This window comes from Chanos chanos, chromosome 9, assembly GCF_902362185.1.
Source record: "Chanos chanos chromosome 9, fChaCha1.1, whole genome shotgun sequence".
NCBI classification, from domain to species: Eukaryota; Metazoa; Chordata; class Actinopteri; order Gonorynchiformes; family Chanidae; genus Chanos; species Chanos chanos.
The window spans coordinates 11,283,382-11,299,350 of record NC_044503.1 but is presented as its reverse complement, the minus strand read 5'-3'; the positions used below and the strand labels follow the sequence as shown (position 1 = coordinate 11,299,350).

Sequence of the window (15,969 nt, the reverse complement as noted above, 5' to 3'; positions counted from 1 at the left end):
CATCTGTGTATATTGTAGTGGGATGCACATGAATTCATGGACCGAAAAGAAACCTAAATACTATTTCAAAAACCCTGTTATGTGTTATCTTGTACATTTGTGGTCTACTTACCAACGCAGTCTGCTTTAAAAAAACTGGAGAGCGTGTGTATAATATGGCCTGTTGATGCTACACAAAAAGGCGAAAAGATGTCATCAGAGTCCAATAATATTACGTTCAGCAATATTCCTTCTCGCATTTACGCGAACCTATCATATGCTGTCACAGTACTTACTTTTTAAAAAGACATTTTAAGAACTTCAATTTTCCCCATTTTTAGCTGACCGTGAGGTAGACTTTCCTTCGTTTTGAAAACAAAACTTAGAGAGGGATTTCAAAAGAAAGTTTATTTAAATGTTTTTCCCGATCACCGTTAATCTGCTTTGCTCCATATGAGACACTATCTGCAACCTATAAGGATAATTACACTGCCAGTTGGATTCGATCACCATATGCAGAAACATCCCTCTCAATAAATTTTCATACTGAATTGAAACTGAAATAGCCAATCTCAACTGAATTTTCTTTAAGGATCTCCACGCAAAGACCGGAAACTTGGATAACGGGCTCAGAGAGAAGCAGCAACAGGACTGTTTATTTATAAAGTAACACAGTCAGTATTATCACATCAGATATGTGACAGTCAAAAGAAAAAATAAACTTCGAAATCATCTTCAGCATTTAAGTAATTCATTGAAGAATTAGTCCTAATTGCTATTTGTTTTACGATTTGGGCTCTGGCTCCCCTTTTCTGTACGGGGGCCCGCTAAAGTTTCTTAACCATTTACTGATTATGGCACATGGCTCACAACACAACGAACGAGAATATAAATTACACAGACTTTCTTTTCGATGTCACCCTCCCACTCACATTTCACCGTATTGTCAGTTTTTCTTTCTAATTTGTGTAATGCAACACTCCAGCAAAATTGGCAAAGTACCCAATGCGTTTACACCATGGGCGGTTCTTTTGCCTTATTTCTTTCCCTCCCATCTCTTTGCACCCCCCTCCCCCTGTCGCTCCTTATTCTTATCACCGTTTGTTCCCCGTTGCCCGGGATAGGTGTATGGTATAGCACTCCGCCGTAGTGAAATAAGATTTGGACCGGTGTCATGCGGACCCGTTGTGGGTTGTCTACTTTGCTTGCTGGCTGACGCCGCGGCCGTAGGCTACACCCGTGATACAATAGCCTACTTACACTAAAATCAATAACGTCGCCGTGTGTAGGTTACAGAGTCTTGAGAGGTAACCTTCCGTAGGAAAATCGCTTAATCGGGTTAATCGACACTTATTAAGAAAATCAAACTCACTGGACAGCGGGAACAGGGAAAATATGCTGAGGAGGGAACAAACACTATGAAGGTAAGATTTACACCAAAAACTGGAACTGTCCGCAAGTGCCATGCATCTGTCGTTATGTAGAAGTCACTCTATCACACAACGTAAAACGAGCTTGCGCGTGATTAATAATTTGTGCTCATATCAAAGTTAAAAAAAAAATCAACATTCCTCTAGCTTTGTTTTTCTAAAGTACATCACAATAGTAACAGAGTGATGGATTTCAAACTGCGTTTTGCGAAGTCCGAGCGCGCTGACAGATTTCCCTTTTTTTTCATCTCATCGTTTTTTTTTCTTCTCTCGGATCATCACTGGTCCCGTGCTCAGCTGTAGAGCATCCCTCTGGTTGCAACACAGTGTCCAAACACATAGCCTGGTGTGCGCATCTCATCTGCGCCTGTCTTTCGATTTGCAAATATTAATCATACTCAAAGTAATTTAATTATATGCCTTTCGCAACAACGGTTATCGCCTATCCTGATTGTAACTATTTTGGTTAACCTTACTGTGGGAAAAGTGTCTTCTGGTTAACATTTTCGCCCTGTTTCTTTGGGACCGTTTGGGTCAAGTTTCGGTCGGGTCAATGTATATAGACGTGTTTAAACGCATTTTCTTTGAACGGCTCAACTGCTTGAAAAGAATGTGTGTATGTCAGCGCCAATGCAGGTCAGTATTTTCCGCAAATATTGGGACTGTGAGAGAGTGACAACGTGAGCGTCACAGAATGTGGGCGCGAGATTATAGGGGTAGATAACTACTGTTTACTGTTGAGTTGGCTGCGGTCAAAGAAATAGATATTTAAGTTCTTTCAAGTCCAGTACTTTTAACTTGAGGTTTAATCTCTTGTCTTTGCGTAAAAAAGTATTAAGGTGTCAGATTTGAAACTCTACCTGAATGATAACACTTGCTGGACTGTTTTAAAGACTAGCTAAAAATAATGATGTATTATAAATATAGATGTTTTTTGGGGGGATATTTTTGTAGTAGACTAGCCTTTTCTGTTGTTACCTTCATTTTATTTTTAGGTTGTACTGACAGCACTTTGAACATCAGCATTGTAATGTTCAAAGGTATAACTTCACACAGACTGGCACTTTGAGTTGGTGTGGGTGGCTTGTTTTGTGTGTGACATGTTTGTGTATATATCAGCAATCTGTTGTCAGTTACTCTGCTTCACAGTTTCTTTGATTGGGCTAATTTAGGAATGTCTTTGGGTGAAGGTTTTTTTTTTTTCCCCCAACAAATCTTAGAGAAATTTTGCCACTGTTAGATAGCTGTGTGCATGTTAGTGTCAATGTTTTGTCATGGCTTTTGCTGTGTCTGCTCCAGTGTATGTAAGTTTGTGTGTGAGTGTGTGTGTGTGTGTGTGTGTGTGTTCAGGGTGTGTCTTGTCCTGAGCCTGTTTTGAAGTGATGGATGCTGTGACCCTGACTTCACACTGTGCTGTGCTGTTGGCTCTGGGATCAGTCAAGGTTATACTTCAGTTATGAATCATTAATTAAGTATGAGAAAGAGAACCAGTGCTAATTGTGCCTTCTCTCACCTGCTGTCTCTGAAATCTAGGAGGAGAATGCATCTTTCATCAATAGACCTGGTTTTGTACAATGTGTGTGCTTGTGTGTGTGTGTATGTGTATGACTGTATACGTGCACGAGTAACCTCCCTCTCTCTTTTTGTCCTCTCTGTTCCTTTAATCATATGTCACTCTCCACTTTATTATTGAACCAAATCCAAGCAAATCCATCCTTATCTGTGTGAAGTTATCTCACTATAATCATAATTTGATCTTCATGAGGTTTATCATAGAATTGAACATTGCCTAAAGAAAAAAATTATGATTCCCTTCTTACTGTGTGTCCTCATGAAGATGTCCATGTTGTAATTTCTGGCTTGGTTGTTAATTGCCTGATTATATGCAAGGCATACACCTTAGCGTTCATATTCAAGGTGATGTTTTAAGGTGTTATGAAGGAGGGAGAGACAGTAGAGTAATATCACAGTTTACCCTTGATAGAGCAGAGCAGCCTAACACAGACTTCTCTCCATCTGTACACCTTAACCTTATGTACTGAACGCTGACTTTGGGGTAATGGTCTGAAGGCATTTGGTTTAGTCAGTATTTGCATATCATTTTCTCTGGTTATAAACAGACCATGTATTGTGATTTGAATAAGTTATGAACCTAAGGAACTGCACATTAAAATGATGCACGAACATCTAAGGTATCGCATTTGTAACGGGTTGCAATAGTTACGGTACGTATTGAAATTGTTTGGTAACAGCTGTCGTAAATTGATAGATTTCCTGATAGCAGATTAATGAGACGCGGCAGAGGAGCATGCGTTTTTTTTTTTTTGAAGAAGAAGACGTCTGGCACACGATGTGAACGGCTGAGTTGTTTTATTGTTGTTTGTTTTTGAGTATTTACCCAGTGAGTCAGTATGCTGTATTGTTCCTCATGTCTCTTCATTATCTGCACCAAATGGGCCCTGACATGTCAGATGGTGGCTACAACAGTGAATAAGAAATAACACAGTGATAAATTTGACCCGCTGGATGGTTATTGATAGCTCCGTATGAAATAAGCGCGCAGCTGTAAAATTGTTACAAGAGGGAAAGAATTGCACGTAGCCTTGAGCAAGAGGCAGAGCTGAGACTGTGGTCAGGAGGAGAGATGTGGGATCAATATCAGGTGGTGAAGAGGGGAGGGGAGGGGAGGGGAGAAATGAAGGGAAAGAGGGAGGGAGAGAGGGGGAGAGAGGGAGAGGGAGAGAGTGAGGGTCACCTTCAGCCATGGCGTCTGATTCAGCATAATCGCGCTCCCACTCGGGTTACCGCACTGTGACCTAAAGGAGCACATGGGAACCACGGGCCAAACTCTTTTCCCTCCTTCATCTCTCTGTCCATCTATCCCTTTCTTGCTTTCTCTCTCTCTCTCTCTCTCTCTCTCTCTCTCTCTCTCTCTCTTTTTGTGTTCCTCTTGTCACTCATGCCGTGCTAGTACCACCCGAGTCCCGTTTGCTCTTTGTTGATCTCATATTAATAATTGATATAATATAATTTACCTCATCTTTTCCTTCTACGTTTAGCTTCTCACCTTTAAATTTCTAATCACTTCCTGTCTTTTTTTTTTTTTTTTGTTCATTGTCACTTTCTAAACCTCCCCATCTGTCTTTCTTTACGATCTCGTCGTCTTCGGGAATTTTCTCTATCAATTGTCGGCCCATTTAGACGTTCTTGCTCTTTACTGCCCTTTAATTATCTGGTATCTTTCACTCTCAAGAAGTCATCATTGATTTCATGCTTCGAGCCTTAACAGAAACAAGACTCAGAGTAATAGAATGGACCTGACTTTGACACAGCATATGCTGTCAGTCTCGCGTTTGTCTGCGACTTCATAGCATTTGTAACTGTGTCTTTTTTTTTTGTTGTTGTTGCTGTTGCGAGAAATCATTTCCATAAGTGCAAAGTTGGCACCCTTACTCTAGTAGTAGATGGAGTAAATGCAGACTGGATTGAGAGAGGACTCTGTTATATTGTTTGTGCACATGGGATTACAAACCTGAGATTAAAATTTTGGGAATATCCGTGTAATTCATGATGTACAACTGAATATGTTGTGCAGTAACTTTATGTTTATCTGAACCTCATACTGTTTTAGGCTTTTCTCATGGGTATGAAGCCATATGAGTGTGTGTGTGTGTCTGTCTGTTTATGTGGGGGAGTGTTTGCATGTGTGCACGTGTATATGTGTATACGGGTGTGTGTTTGTGTCGGTTGTGTTTCTGGGAAAGTAATTTTGTGGGGTTTTTTTTTATCCCACAAGCGTTTAATCTTTTATTTTTTTTAAATCTGCAACGGCTGTCTATTGTGTGTGTGTGTGTGTGTGTGTGTGTGTGTGTGTGTGTGGCACTCCACTGGCCTAGTTTTAGAAATAAAGGAGCATCAGATAGTTTTAACAAACACCATGATAGGCAGCCTTGTTGAACCAGAAAGATTTTAAGTGCTTAATGACAACAGCCCTATACAAATGCCATACCCTTACATATATTCAGTGCATGTGTGTGGTCTGTGTGTGCACTGACAGATTATAGGTCATGGGTAATTGAAGATGCTCAGTTTGGCTGATTTCCAGTACCACCCATGAGAGGATGACACAAGATTAGGGTCAGAGTAGTCAAACACAGGTTAGGACAAGGAAAGGAGGGTGTTTCACTGCCCAAACACAGGTTGAAACAACCAAGTGGATTAAGCACATGAAGTATAATTCACTGCAATTTAATTCACGTTTGGATAATTGGATGAGGTCGGATGAGACAGAATGTTAAAATAAAGGGCAATTTTGTGAGAGCATGCCGGATTATGAGGAAGGAAAAAACTAAGTTACTTTTACAGAACAAAACGACTTTTTTTTTTCTTAGTAGCTTTGCTTGACCTCACAGCGGTTTCTTAAAGTATCTCGTGATGAAATGCTTCAGATCTTTCCGGTTTTCGCCTGTAATCATGACCCAAATGAACAAAAAGCAGAGCTCCAGAGATGAATGAACGATTCACAGTATCCGTAACGTTACGGAGTGACTGACTGATCAGAGAGATGTCATAGCCCTCATCAACGGCTTGTACCCACAGCTTGTAAGAAACACCAAATGACGTCCATGTCACAGCCACTCTGTTCTCACACTCTGTGAGGTCATATCCTTTCCCAGTGTTACGGGTGAGTGCGGGGTTGTTTTAGCTTAATCTGAATAGCAATTAAATGAAGATGCATTGGAATTATTGGCACTTAATATCAGGTGCCGTGTTTTAACGACAAGGGAGGACGAGGGAGATAATTAAGCGTGGTGTGACGAGTGAATATGCGTGACAGAATTAACACCTGTTAGGATGAAGGATCCGCCCACGCTTTCCGACGTGGATCAAGCGGGGGGGTTGATGCCCTTGGCTGGTTTTTTTTTTTTTTTTTTTTTTTTTGCTCTAAGCTGTCGGATGGATGGCTCTAAAGACACGCTTAGATTAAAAAAAATCTCCTTTCAGTCTGTTTGGGTTTGTCAGTGTCAAGCTAGACCTCTGCCCCTCTCCTTCTCTCTCTCTCTCTCTCTCTCTCTCTCTCCCACACACACACACACGCTCTAATCACATGCTGTAGGCCCTGTAGGACAGCTAAGCTGTGGAATTCAATTAGGTACAGTCTTAATTGAGGCATTTTGCTTACACCCATCTCTTCAAGGTCCTTAATGACTTGCACACTCCATTGTGTACACAGACCATGCTTTTGTCCTCTGTAACACCCTGACTCGGGATCCGCTCGCTTCCCTGAATGCATAAATGAACTCATTAGCTCTCATTGTAAAAAAAGCCATTTACGATCCACGCGGTTCATGTAGAGGATAGCTGCTACGCAGCCAATGTCTTTTCAAAGCAGTACTGAATAAGAGCGTGCACTGAAATTAGGTGTGAAATTAAGCTATCATGAAACAGGACTTTAGTGCGCCCTCCAAGCGGCATTTTCTTTTCAATTTACTCTCACTTGAGAGACAAGCAACCAAATAAATCGTCTTCTGTTACGATTACAGTTCATTGTGAGACTACAATGCTCCTGGATCACAATTTGTCCGTTATTTGAAACCACTTCTCAAAGCACTTTGGCTTTCAGTTTTTACTTTCATACAATATACAACGTAGGCTAATGCACGGAGAACTCAGTTATTATTATTTTAATTTCCAGTGACGGGTGCAGGTAATCTTACAGATTAATGAATTTCCCAGGCCTCTGTACAATTAATCCAGAGAACCCAAAGGAGCTGACATCTAGTAACGTACAGAACCAGAAGTATTGTAGACGTGAGCGAAAGTCGTAACAAATTCAGCAGGGATCACCCCCAGTTTATTCCCTCCCAGCTCTCCTCAGTATGAATAAATCTGATAATCTCACGAGTCCGTTCTTATTCACAAATAATAAATAGCCTAAAGCGTAAGCTTCTCATATCCTCCTAAATAAAGGGTTATGGGTGTTACAGGAATAAATGCTGTCGCCTAAAAATAGTTCCCGCTGGAGGTTAGACATTAAGGAAGGAGAAAAGGCGATCCTGGAGCCCGTGACGGACTGTTTGTCTCTCGGCCTGTATGAAATTACACTGGCTGGAGAGCGCGACGGAACGAGGAATCAGAGGCGATGGCTGGGACGGAGGAAGGATGTGAAAATGGATATGTAGTGGTCAGCTTTCTCCTGACCTTAAGGTCAGCACTTTCAATATCGGATGATTTTGTTATAGTGCGGATCTATACTTATATAAGTACAGCCTTCCGATGATATATAGTATGTTTTTTATCCCTCCTTTTAGAATAAATCTATGGAATTAGTAGGCCTGTTTCATCTTATCTTCCAGCTTCTTGTGTTTTTCAGTGTGATGTTCCTTTTTGTCTCTGTTCAAAAAGCCGGTGTCTGGTATCTCAGCAGCAAGAATTTTGGTTGAAAAGAAAACATCATTTGAATCAGGAAATATAAACTGATTTACAAGAGCAAAATAACAAACATGAATGCGACTTTACTTTGAATTGCGCTTTGGTCAGCAGCTTTTTCCTTCCTTCTGTCTTTCTTTTTTTTCTTTCTTTTTTTTTTTTTTGTTCGTTTGTTCATTTCGTTAAAGTATCAAACATGACAAGCCTTTTACCCCCTTTCCTCGGAGACGCGCTGGCTTGACCTTTTTTGTTATGGATACAACCTAGCTTGAGTTTCTCTGACAGTTCAGGTCATGTGCCCGCATGGCAGCCCAGCCACACAACATTCAGAGAACAAGCTCGTCAACCGGCGAGCGTTTGACAGCAAGATCTGTCTCTGTCGAGCCCAGTTTGACGGATCGTCTCACATGAGAACGCCCGGCCGATAGTCAGGTTTATAATGAGATATCAGACTTAATCGCCAAAACAGCACTTTGTATTCCAACTTACTCCATCACGTCAGTTCTTTCACCGTGAAAGCAGGATATTTGGACATGTTGGATTTGATTAAGGAGTATAATGTATGATTAAGGCATTCCACACAGCCCTTAAGGTTTATAATGTAACCTCTGGGACTGTAAGTGGCACCTTTAGTGAAAGACAAGCCACACAGTGGCAGTTATTATGCATACGCTTGTAGAATAAGACTGCTCGCTGGTGGGAGCAATATTCATATTTTAGTCAAGCCGTTTAAGGTTAAACTTGTGCTGTTTGTCGAGGTTGTTCTTCAGAAAAATAGGGGTATGAGGAAATGGGAAACACACCGTGACAAAAATGTATCTGCACTCAGACAACAAAGTCTCACCCAGAAGTATCATTATCATCATCATCATCATCATTTTAAAAAATGCTGATGTTATAGCTCATCAAGTAGGGTATGCAGTGTAAATTACAAATTTTGTCAAGATCTTGATCGGTGCAAAGGCAAAATGCATATAGCTTTGTGATCCTAAGTGAATTTATTGCATATGTGTAATTTGATGTGTGAAAAAGAGCGTAGGAGTGTAGTGTGTATGTTCTTATTTTAACCACAGAAGGCGACACAGTGGGACAGAGGGTAGGACAGGAGAAAGAGAAAGAGAGAGAATGAGAGATAGAGGATACCGTGGGTGTGTGTGTGTGTGTATGCGTGTTGGTGATTGGCTGGAAGAGTGCGGATGACTGCAAAAGCGAACGGATGCCTCCCCTATCCCTCTCAGATCCTCGAACAAATCAATCCACCCAATGACTTGGCTTCAGGTCAATAAGGAAAGACCCAAAATACCTCAGCTGCCACGTGCCGCAGAGAAACAGACCACCCTTATTGGGGGTTGTCTGTGTATGTGTGTGTGTGTGTGGGTGTGTGTGTGTGTGTATGCTTGTGTGTGTCTGCCTCATTGTCTGCGTATAGCTCCGACTAGAGATACCTGAGCTGGAGTGTAAGCTCCAAGGTCATATCAGCAGCTCCTCTGCCAACAGCAGGCCGTGTGGAGCCTGGCTCACTCCATCTCTGTCTCCGTTAAGGCGGGGAAAACTCTCCACCCGTCAGCTGCTGCACTAGCGGTAGGGAGGCGGGGTATAAATGACCAATCGGCCAATCGTTCAAGTGGAAACTATTAGTCATGTCTCCACGGCGCTCGTGCTGTGTAATTAGCCTCATTAGGCCTGGTGGGCAGAGTGGGCCTAAGGGGGACCCCACACACACACTCCTTCACTCCTCTGGTTATTGGCGTCTGACGGTCGGGTCACCTGCTTACCCAACCGTGCACCTCCACTGGTTAAGAACTTATTGATCACCAGCCAGGGTCTATTGAACCCACCCCTCCCCACTTCCACTCCTGTCTTCAGAGGTTTGGTTTACAAATGTCCCTCTGCTTTTTTTCTCCCCGTTCCTTCGACAGTTACGAATTTTTTTTCTTGTCCTGAGATGATTTATGGTTTTTATCACACAAGCACAGACTAAAGGTAATCCAAACATCATCTCATTCCTTAGATAAAGGTATTGAGAGCGTTTGTCTCGAAGTATTGACTCTAAATGTCACGTAATGTATTGTCATATCAAGCGCAGATGTGGATACGGAAAATACTAGCGTGTCACAAATCTCTCCGTATCGTTCTCATACTTCCTGTTCTTCTTTTTTTTTTTTTTTCCACTGACATTTTGAGACACTCTTTATTGTATATGACCTCTACTCTCTTTTTTCTCCCTAAAGCCTTTCTTATCCTTATCCTTATCTCTCGTTCCATTCTTCTTCCATCTGACATCAATCTTACATCTAACCTTCTTCTTCTCGTTTTTGCTTTCCTCTCTCCCCCCATCCACCCCCCTCCTCCCCCAATGCCTTAACACCCTGCCCTTCTCTTGGTTTCACTCTTTCATTCTGTCAGCCTTATGCCCTCCCTCACCATCTGTCCCTTCTTTATTTTCCTCTTTGTTTGTTTCTCTTTTCCCCTAACTCTCTCTCTCTCTCTCTCTCTCTCTCTCTCTCTCCCTCGCTCTCTGTGGATCTATGTGTTATCGCTCTAAGTCGCTGCTCTTTCGGGCTGAAAGGCTTGGTTCGGGTAGGGTTTGATTGACAGCTCTGCTCCAGTACTGTCACGTTCTCCCAGTAACTCCCAGGCAAACCGCACCTGCCCCCTTACTGGCCATGACCGGCTGTCACATCGAGGGGCTTCTACCTCAGTCACTAATCCAACAAGAACTCTCAAGAGCAAACTCTCAAAGACAGCGTCGCACACTTGACGTGGGTGCCTGTCCTCTGGTGTCTTACTCTTTTTGGAGAGATGGACGCGTCACAGAATCTGATAGATGCTGCTGAGTCACTCGAGTGTTAGTGGAAATAATTGGATAACCACAGTGCAGCTCTCTGTCATGCTGTTTGACTCTGTTTGTGTTAGAGATAATTACTACTCAGGCAGATTTTACTCAGTGGAGCACAGTTTTTTTTTCCTTTGGTACAGTAGATGGATGCATTAGAGGTCCATTTTGGAGGCTGTTGCTGAGGTCAATCCACAAAGTGTGCTGTAAATGGTTATTGCACCGTAGGGGTCAATGATTGTGTTTATGATGTTGGACATTACTCCCTTTAAATATCCAAACCCAGAGTGGCTGTGTTTCTCTGCGTGTGTGTGAGAGAGAGAAAGAGAGAGAGAGAAAGAGAGAGAAAGGGAGAGAGAGAGAGAGAAGCACTTCAACAGAAGAATACTACCTGATGGAAAAAATATCCTTAGTTGTTGCACTCGCCTTGCAATTACTCCGGGTAGCCCGCTCTGTGTATTGGCCGCATGCTGCTTTACAGCAGTGAAATTAAAGCAGAATTATTTAGAATATTTTTCAGCACTCACTGTATGTCACAATTCAGTTTTAGCATTGAGTTTCAAAAAACAGCTCGCGCGTTAAAACGGTATGTCTTTCTTCATCAAATCACCAAGGACGAAATAGCTTTATATGAAGGAATAGCTTGTGCATGTATGGTAAACAGCGCATTTACATATCTGTAATGTGTATTGCGCGATGAAGACTGGTACTGTCGCGCATTAATCATACGACAGAAAATCTGAATATTAAATTATCCAAAATGCAAATAAGGAATCTTCAGATATGTACAGTAAACGCGCCTGTTGTGTTACTACGCAATTCTGGAATGGGTTAGTGCATATTGAATCTCAGTCTGTGCACTGAGAATAGGATGTTCAACTATGTTTTATATTACTCCATGGTATATTGTGACAGATCCTGCACAACTGCACAATTGGTTTTTTCTTTTTAGCATCATTGTAGTTTGGCATTGTTGTAGTCAAAAAAAGAAAAAAAAAAATGTGGTTCATCATGATATAGTACAGCTACTCTGCATGGCTGAAAAACTCTTTTTTTTTTTTTTTAATCATCCCTACAACTCTAAAATCAACTCTAGACTCGTGCACGTGTTGTGTTCATGCAGCACCCTGCTGGACCAGCAGCTGCTGGTTCCTCTGCTGTGTTCCAGTCATGCCTCACAGCATACATGCAAATGAGGACACTTTCTTACGTGTCATACAACGCTTACATTGACCTCATAACTATTGCAATTTCTCAGTTGAAAACATGACTGTTTGCGTTTTTGTTTTTTGTTTGTTTTTTTGTTTGTTTGTTTTTTTTTGTGAGGGAGTACATATCAGCAAGCTGTCCAGACCAAGGAACCAGATATGGAAACTCTCTGATTGTAATGCTAGACTCTACATCCGTTTAATCTCTCGTTCTCTCTCTCTCTCTCTCTCTGTCTCTCACACCCTGACTCAGCTCTATAGCCATGTCTAAGGCTGCAGTGAAGAAGCTGCATTGGCGCTCCCAGGTACAGGAGAGCTTCGTTCCCCTGGTCGGGGTGAACGGAGATCTGGGCGTGGCCATTGGCGGAGGTGCTGACTATGGAGAGTTCCCGTTCGTCACAGCAGCGCCCGGGGGAGGGCTCACAGTTGGGGACATCATCTTGGAGATTGGGGGGACCCCGGTCCTCGGGATGACGTTGGGAGATGTGCGGGGAGTTCTCAATTCCTGCCCTCACCCAATCCGCATCAAGACTGTTTCCCCAGGTACGGTGGGGCGTGGCCGTTAGGGACTCTCAGGTCCCTCTTTCTTTTTACTCCAACATATCAGACTGGTTAAGAGTGAGGAGAAAAAAACAGGACCTCAGCGTGATTTTCACACTCTTAGTGAAGTTTTTGTTTCCCCTTCTCAGGATGGCCCCAGTCGCAAAAGAGAAATCTCCCCTTTTAAATGACCACACCTGTTTCCAAACTCAGAATACAACCACCGTACACTAACCGAGATGCGTATAATCACGTGTCCTTAATGATTGCATTTAAACTTATTCATTGTAACCATCGTTGTTTATGATTTATTGATAGATATTGTAATGTAATTAATATGATTAATGTATTGATGCTGCAATCTTCAAACTAAGAGAGAGAGAGAGACAGAGAGAGAGAGAAAGAGAAAGAAATAGACACTCAGACAGCTAGATAGATAAATATATTGTATCGTAGGTGGATCTAAATAAGGTCTATGTCTGTTATCGATATATACTCAGCTCTGTTGGTGTGTATGTGTATGTATATGTATATGTATACGTATATGTATATGTATATGTGTGTCTGTAATATTGTAAACCTTTTACCCATCTGTAAGTGTGTGGTCAGTGTGATGGTTTAATATGAACTGTTTGTCTGATATGTGTGAGATGGAGCCGTGGCTGTGTTGACCCGTGTGATAGGGTTGGGGCTGTTTGGGGGTATTTATGATATCACAGATGGGTTGATGGGATGAATGTGTGTGTGTGTGTGGACTCATATGTCACTGCTGTGTCACAGCTGACCATGGCTCCTGCTGCCCTCTAAGATCAGATTGATGACCAACCAGAACCCTCAAAGCCATAAACCTCTCCTCACCTCTCTCTCTCTCTCTCTCTCCCTCTCTCCCCCTCTCTCTCTCTCTCTCTCTCTCTCTCTCTCCCTCTCTCTCTCTCTCTCTCTCTCTCTCTCTCTCTCCCCCTCTCTCTCTCTCCCCCTCTCTCTCTCTCTCTCTCTCTCTCTCTGTCTTTGTCTCTTGCCACTGGGGATTAATCTGTTATCATTCCCAAAGCCCCCTAATGCACCCTCCCTCAGCCCTGAGTGTAGTGGATGGAGATGTATCAGCTATGGACGGTGCCACAGTGCTGCATTTGTTATGGTGTTTAACTGCATGGTCCTAAAGGAAGTGTGGAGCTGCTTCCATAAAGACTGGTTCCTCCTAAAGAACCCTTCCTCTCCTCCATGCAAAAAGGCCTGTAGTTTTTTTAAAGAGGCAGTTTAGAGAATGTAATCAGAGAGGATGCTTTGAGGTTAATATGATTTATTTTGATTCCTCCGTTTGTACATTTGTCCTTGGCAAGGACGCAAAGGACAGAAAATATAATAGGAAATTGAATAAAAACTGAATGACTTAAAAACATTTGGAAGAGGGGGACCATGGTGACCCACTTTATGGGAAAGACAAAGTGTTTTCTCTGTCGTAATAACCATCTGATATGCTTGCGCTCTTGTGTGTGTGTGTGCGTGTGTGTGTGTGCGTGTGTGTGTGAGTGTGTGTGTGAGTGTGTGTGTGTGTGTGTGTGTGTGTGTGTGTGCATAGAGATTTGTGTCTGCACTAATGGGCTTTTATGACTATGAGCTGTGTTTTATTAGCCAGCCTGATGTGCTGTCTGTGAGGGGCTGAGGCTGGGCGGAGCCAGTGCCTCTGAGAGGCCGTCCGTCTGTTTGATAGGCAAGCACGGCACTCAGCCCATCTATAACGGCCAAGTGGCTTGTCATCAGTGGCCATAAAGCACTTGAGATGAAATGAATAGATCTTTCTAGCAAAATGGATAGTGACTCCCAAGGCTGTGTGTGTGTGTGTGTGTGTGTGTGTGTGTGTGTGTGCGTACGTGTGTGTATGTGCTTGTGTGTGTGTACATGTATGCGTATGTGTGAGTGTGTGTGTGTGTGTGTGTGTGTGTGTGTGTGCATGCACATGTGTGTTTTTGATCTGTGCACATGTGCGCACTCATGTGCATTGTAAATCTTTGACTATGTGGCATAATGCTAAACACACCTATATCCTATAGCTGTGAACGTCACACGCTAGATGAAGCTAGATGAAGCATAAATTTACGCGATTTCATTACTTTAGCCTGTTCATTTTTTTAACCTTTATTTTACCAAGCAAGACATTAAGAACAATTTCTTATTTACAATGACAGTCTGGTTTATGTACTGTACCATTCCCTCAATCTGACTGTTACCTTTTAGAATAAATTCTTGGTAAGCCAACTGAAATTTACCATTCAGATAAAGCACCAACAGAACTGCATCCTTTAAATTTGTGTTTTCTTCAACACCCTACTCTGAGTACATTTTTCACTGGGTGTGAGCATAAGTTGTGGCTACAGTTGATTGATTAGGAGCACCTTTAAGATGTGTAAAGGTTAATCAATACTGCCTTTGGGAGGCAGTGCTGTGGTGTAGTGTGTGAGTGTTAGTGTACGTGTGTTTGTGAGAGTGAGCGAGCAGATATTTCTGCAGGGCGGTAAGTTTTATGAAATGCAGATTTGGAGGTTGTTAAGGCCTTCACTGCTTCTATGTGTGAATGTTAATTTCAAAGCTTGCATCATCTCGTTGTTTTAAAATAACTGATTTCTCTTTCTCTCTTGTTCTCTGTCTCTGCTGCCCCCCCTCCGCCTTCTCTCTCTCTCTCTCTCCCTCTCTCTCTCTCTCCCTCTCTCCCTCTCTCTCTCTCTCTCTCTCTCTCTCTCTCTCTCTCTAGGTTCTACACTGTGTAAGGACCTGAGGTTGTACCTCAGTAAGTGTTTTACTCCAGGCTCCGTGGACAGCCAGCTGCAGCAGGTTATTAGAGAGAACCTTTATCTGCGGGCCGTGCCCTGTAAGTCCGACTGCTGTTACTGCTCTCTCTCCTCACCTATGTCTCTGCTTTTTTTTCTCTCTTTCTCTCTCTCTTTTACCTGGGCCTTCACCTCTGTCTGCTCTCTACTCTCTCTCATTCTCCTCAAACTGCACCTTTGGTCCTGGTAACGCTGGTGTGTAATGATCCAGAAGACCTGCATTTATTCTAATGAACATGCATCTGTAATTTTACACAAATCTACAGGGTGTACAGCGAGTGCTGTGGTTGATAGTGTTAATTAGTGTGTGATCACTTGTGTGGAGGTTGTTGTTTGTTGTTGTTTGTGCTGAATGCAAATGTTTATGGTGTGGCTTGGTGAACTGCAAGGTCTTAATGGTGGCTGCTTCCTCACCAAGAGAATTAAACCCTGAGAGTGCCAAGGGAAACACTCTCAAGACATTTCTATGGCAACTGTTTTTACTATCACACCGTCATGTTCATTCGGAGTGGCAGTTCGTCTTTCTGTCTCTGTCCTCTGTCTTTGCCCCCCCCCCATCTCTCTCTCTCTCTCTCTCTCTCTCTCTCTCTCTCTCTCTCTCTCTCTCTCTCTACTAAATATCTCATGATCTCTTTTTAACTCTCTCTCTCAATCTTCTTTTTACCCTCTGGTGTTTTTTTCTCTATCCTCAACCCCCCCCCCCCCCCCCCCACCCCACATAA

General features: G+C 42.6%; 1 protein-coding gene across 1 annotated transcript in view; it reads left to right on the top strand.

Moving 5' to 3' along the window:
• Window positions 1-1,962: 1,962 nt before the first annotated feature.
• Window positions 1,963-15,969, top strand: part of LOC115821358 (membrane-associated guanylate kinase, WW and PDZ domain-containing protein 1-like) — a 40,306-nt gene continuing 26,299 nt past the window's right edge. The window contains exons 1-3 of the mRNA XM_030785183.1: window positions 1,963-2,045; window positions 12,136-12,425; window positions 15,172-15,288. Coding sequence (XP_030641043.1) covers window positions 1,963-2,045; window positions 12,136-12,425; window positions 15,172-15,288 — 490 coding nt within the window. The remainder of the gene's footprint in view (window positions 2,046-12,135; window positions 12,426-15,171; window positions 15,289-15,969) is intronic.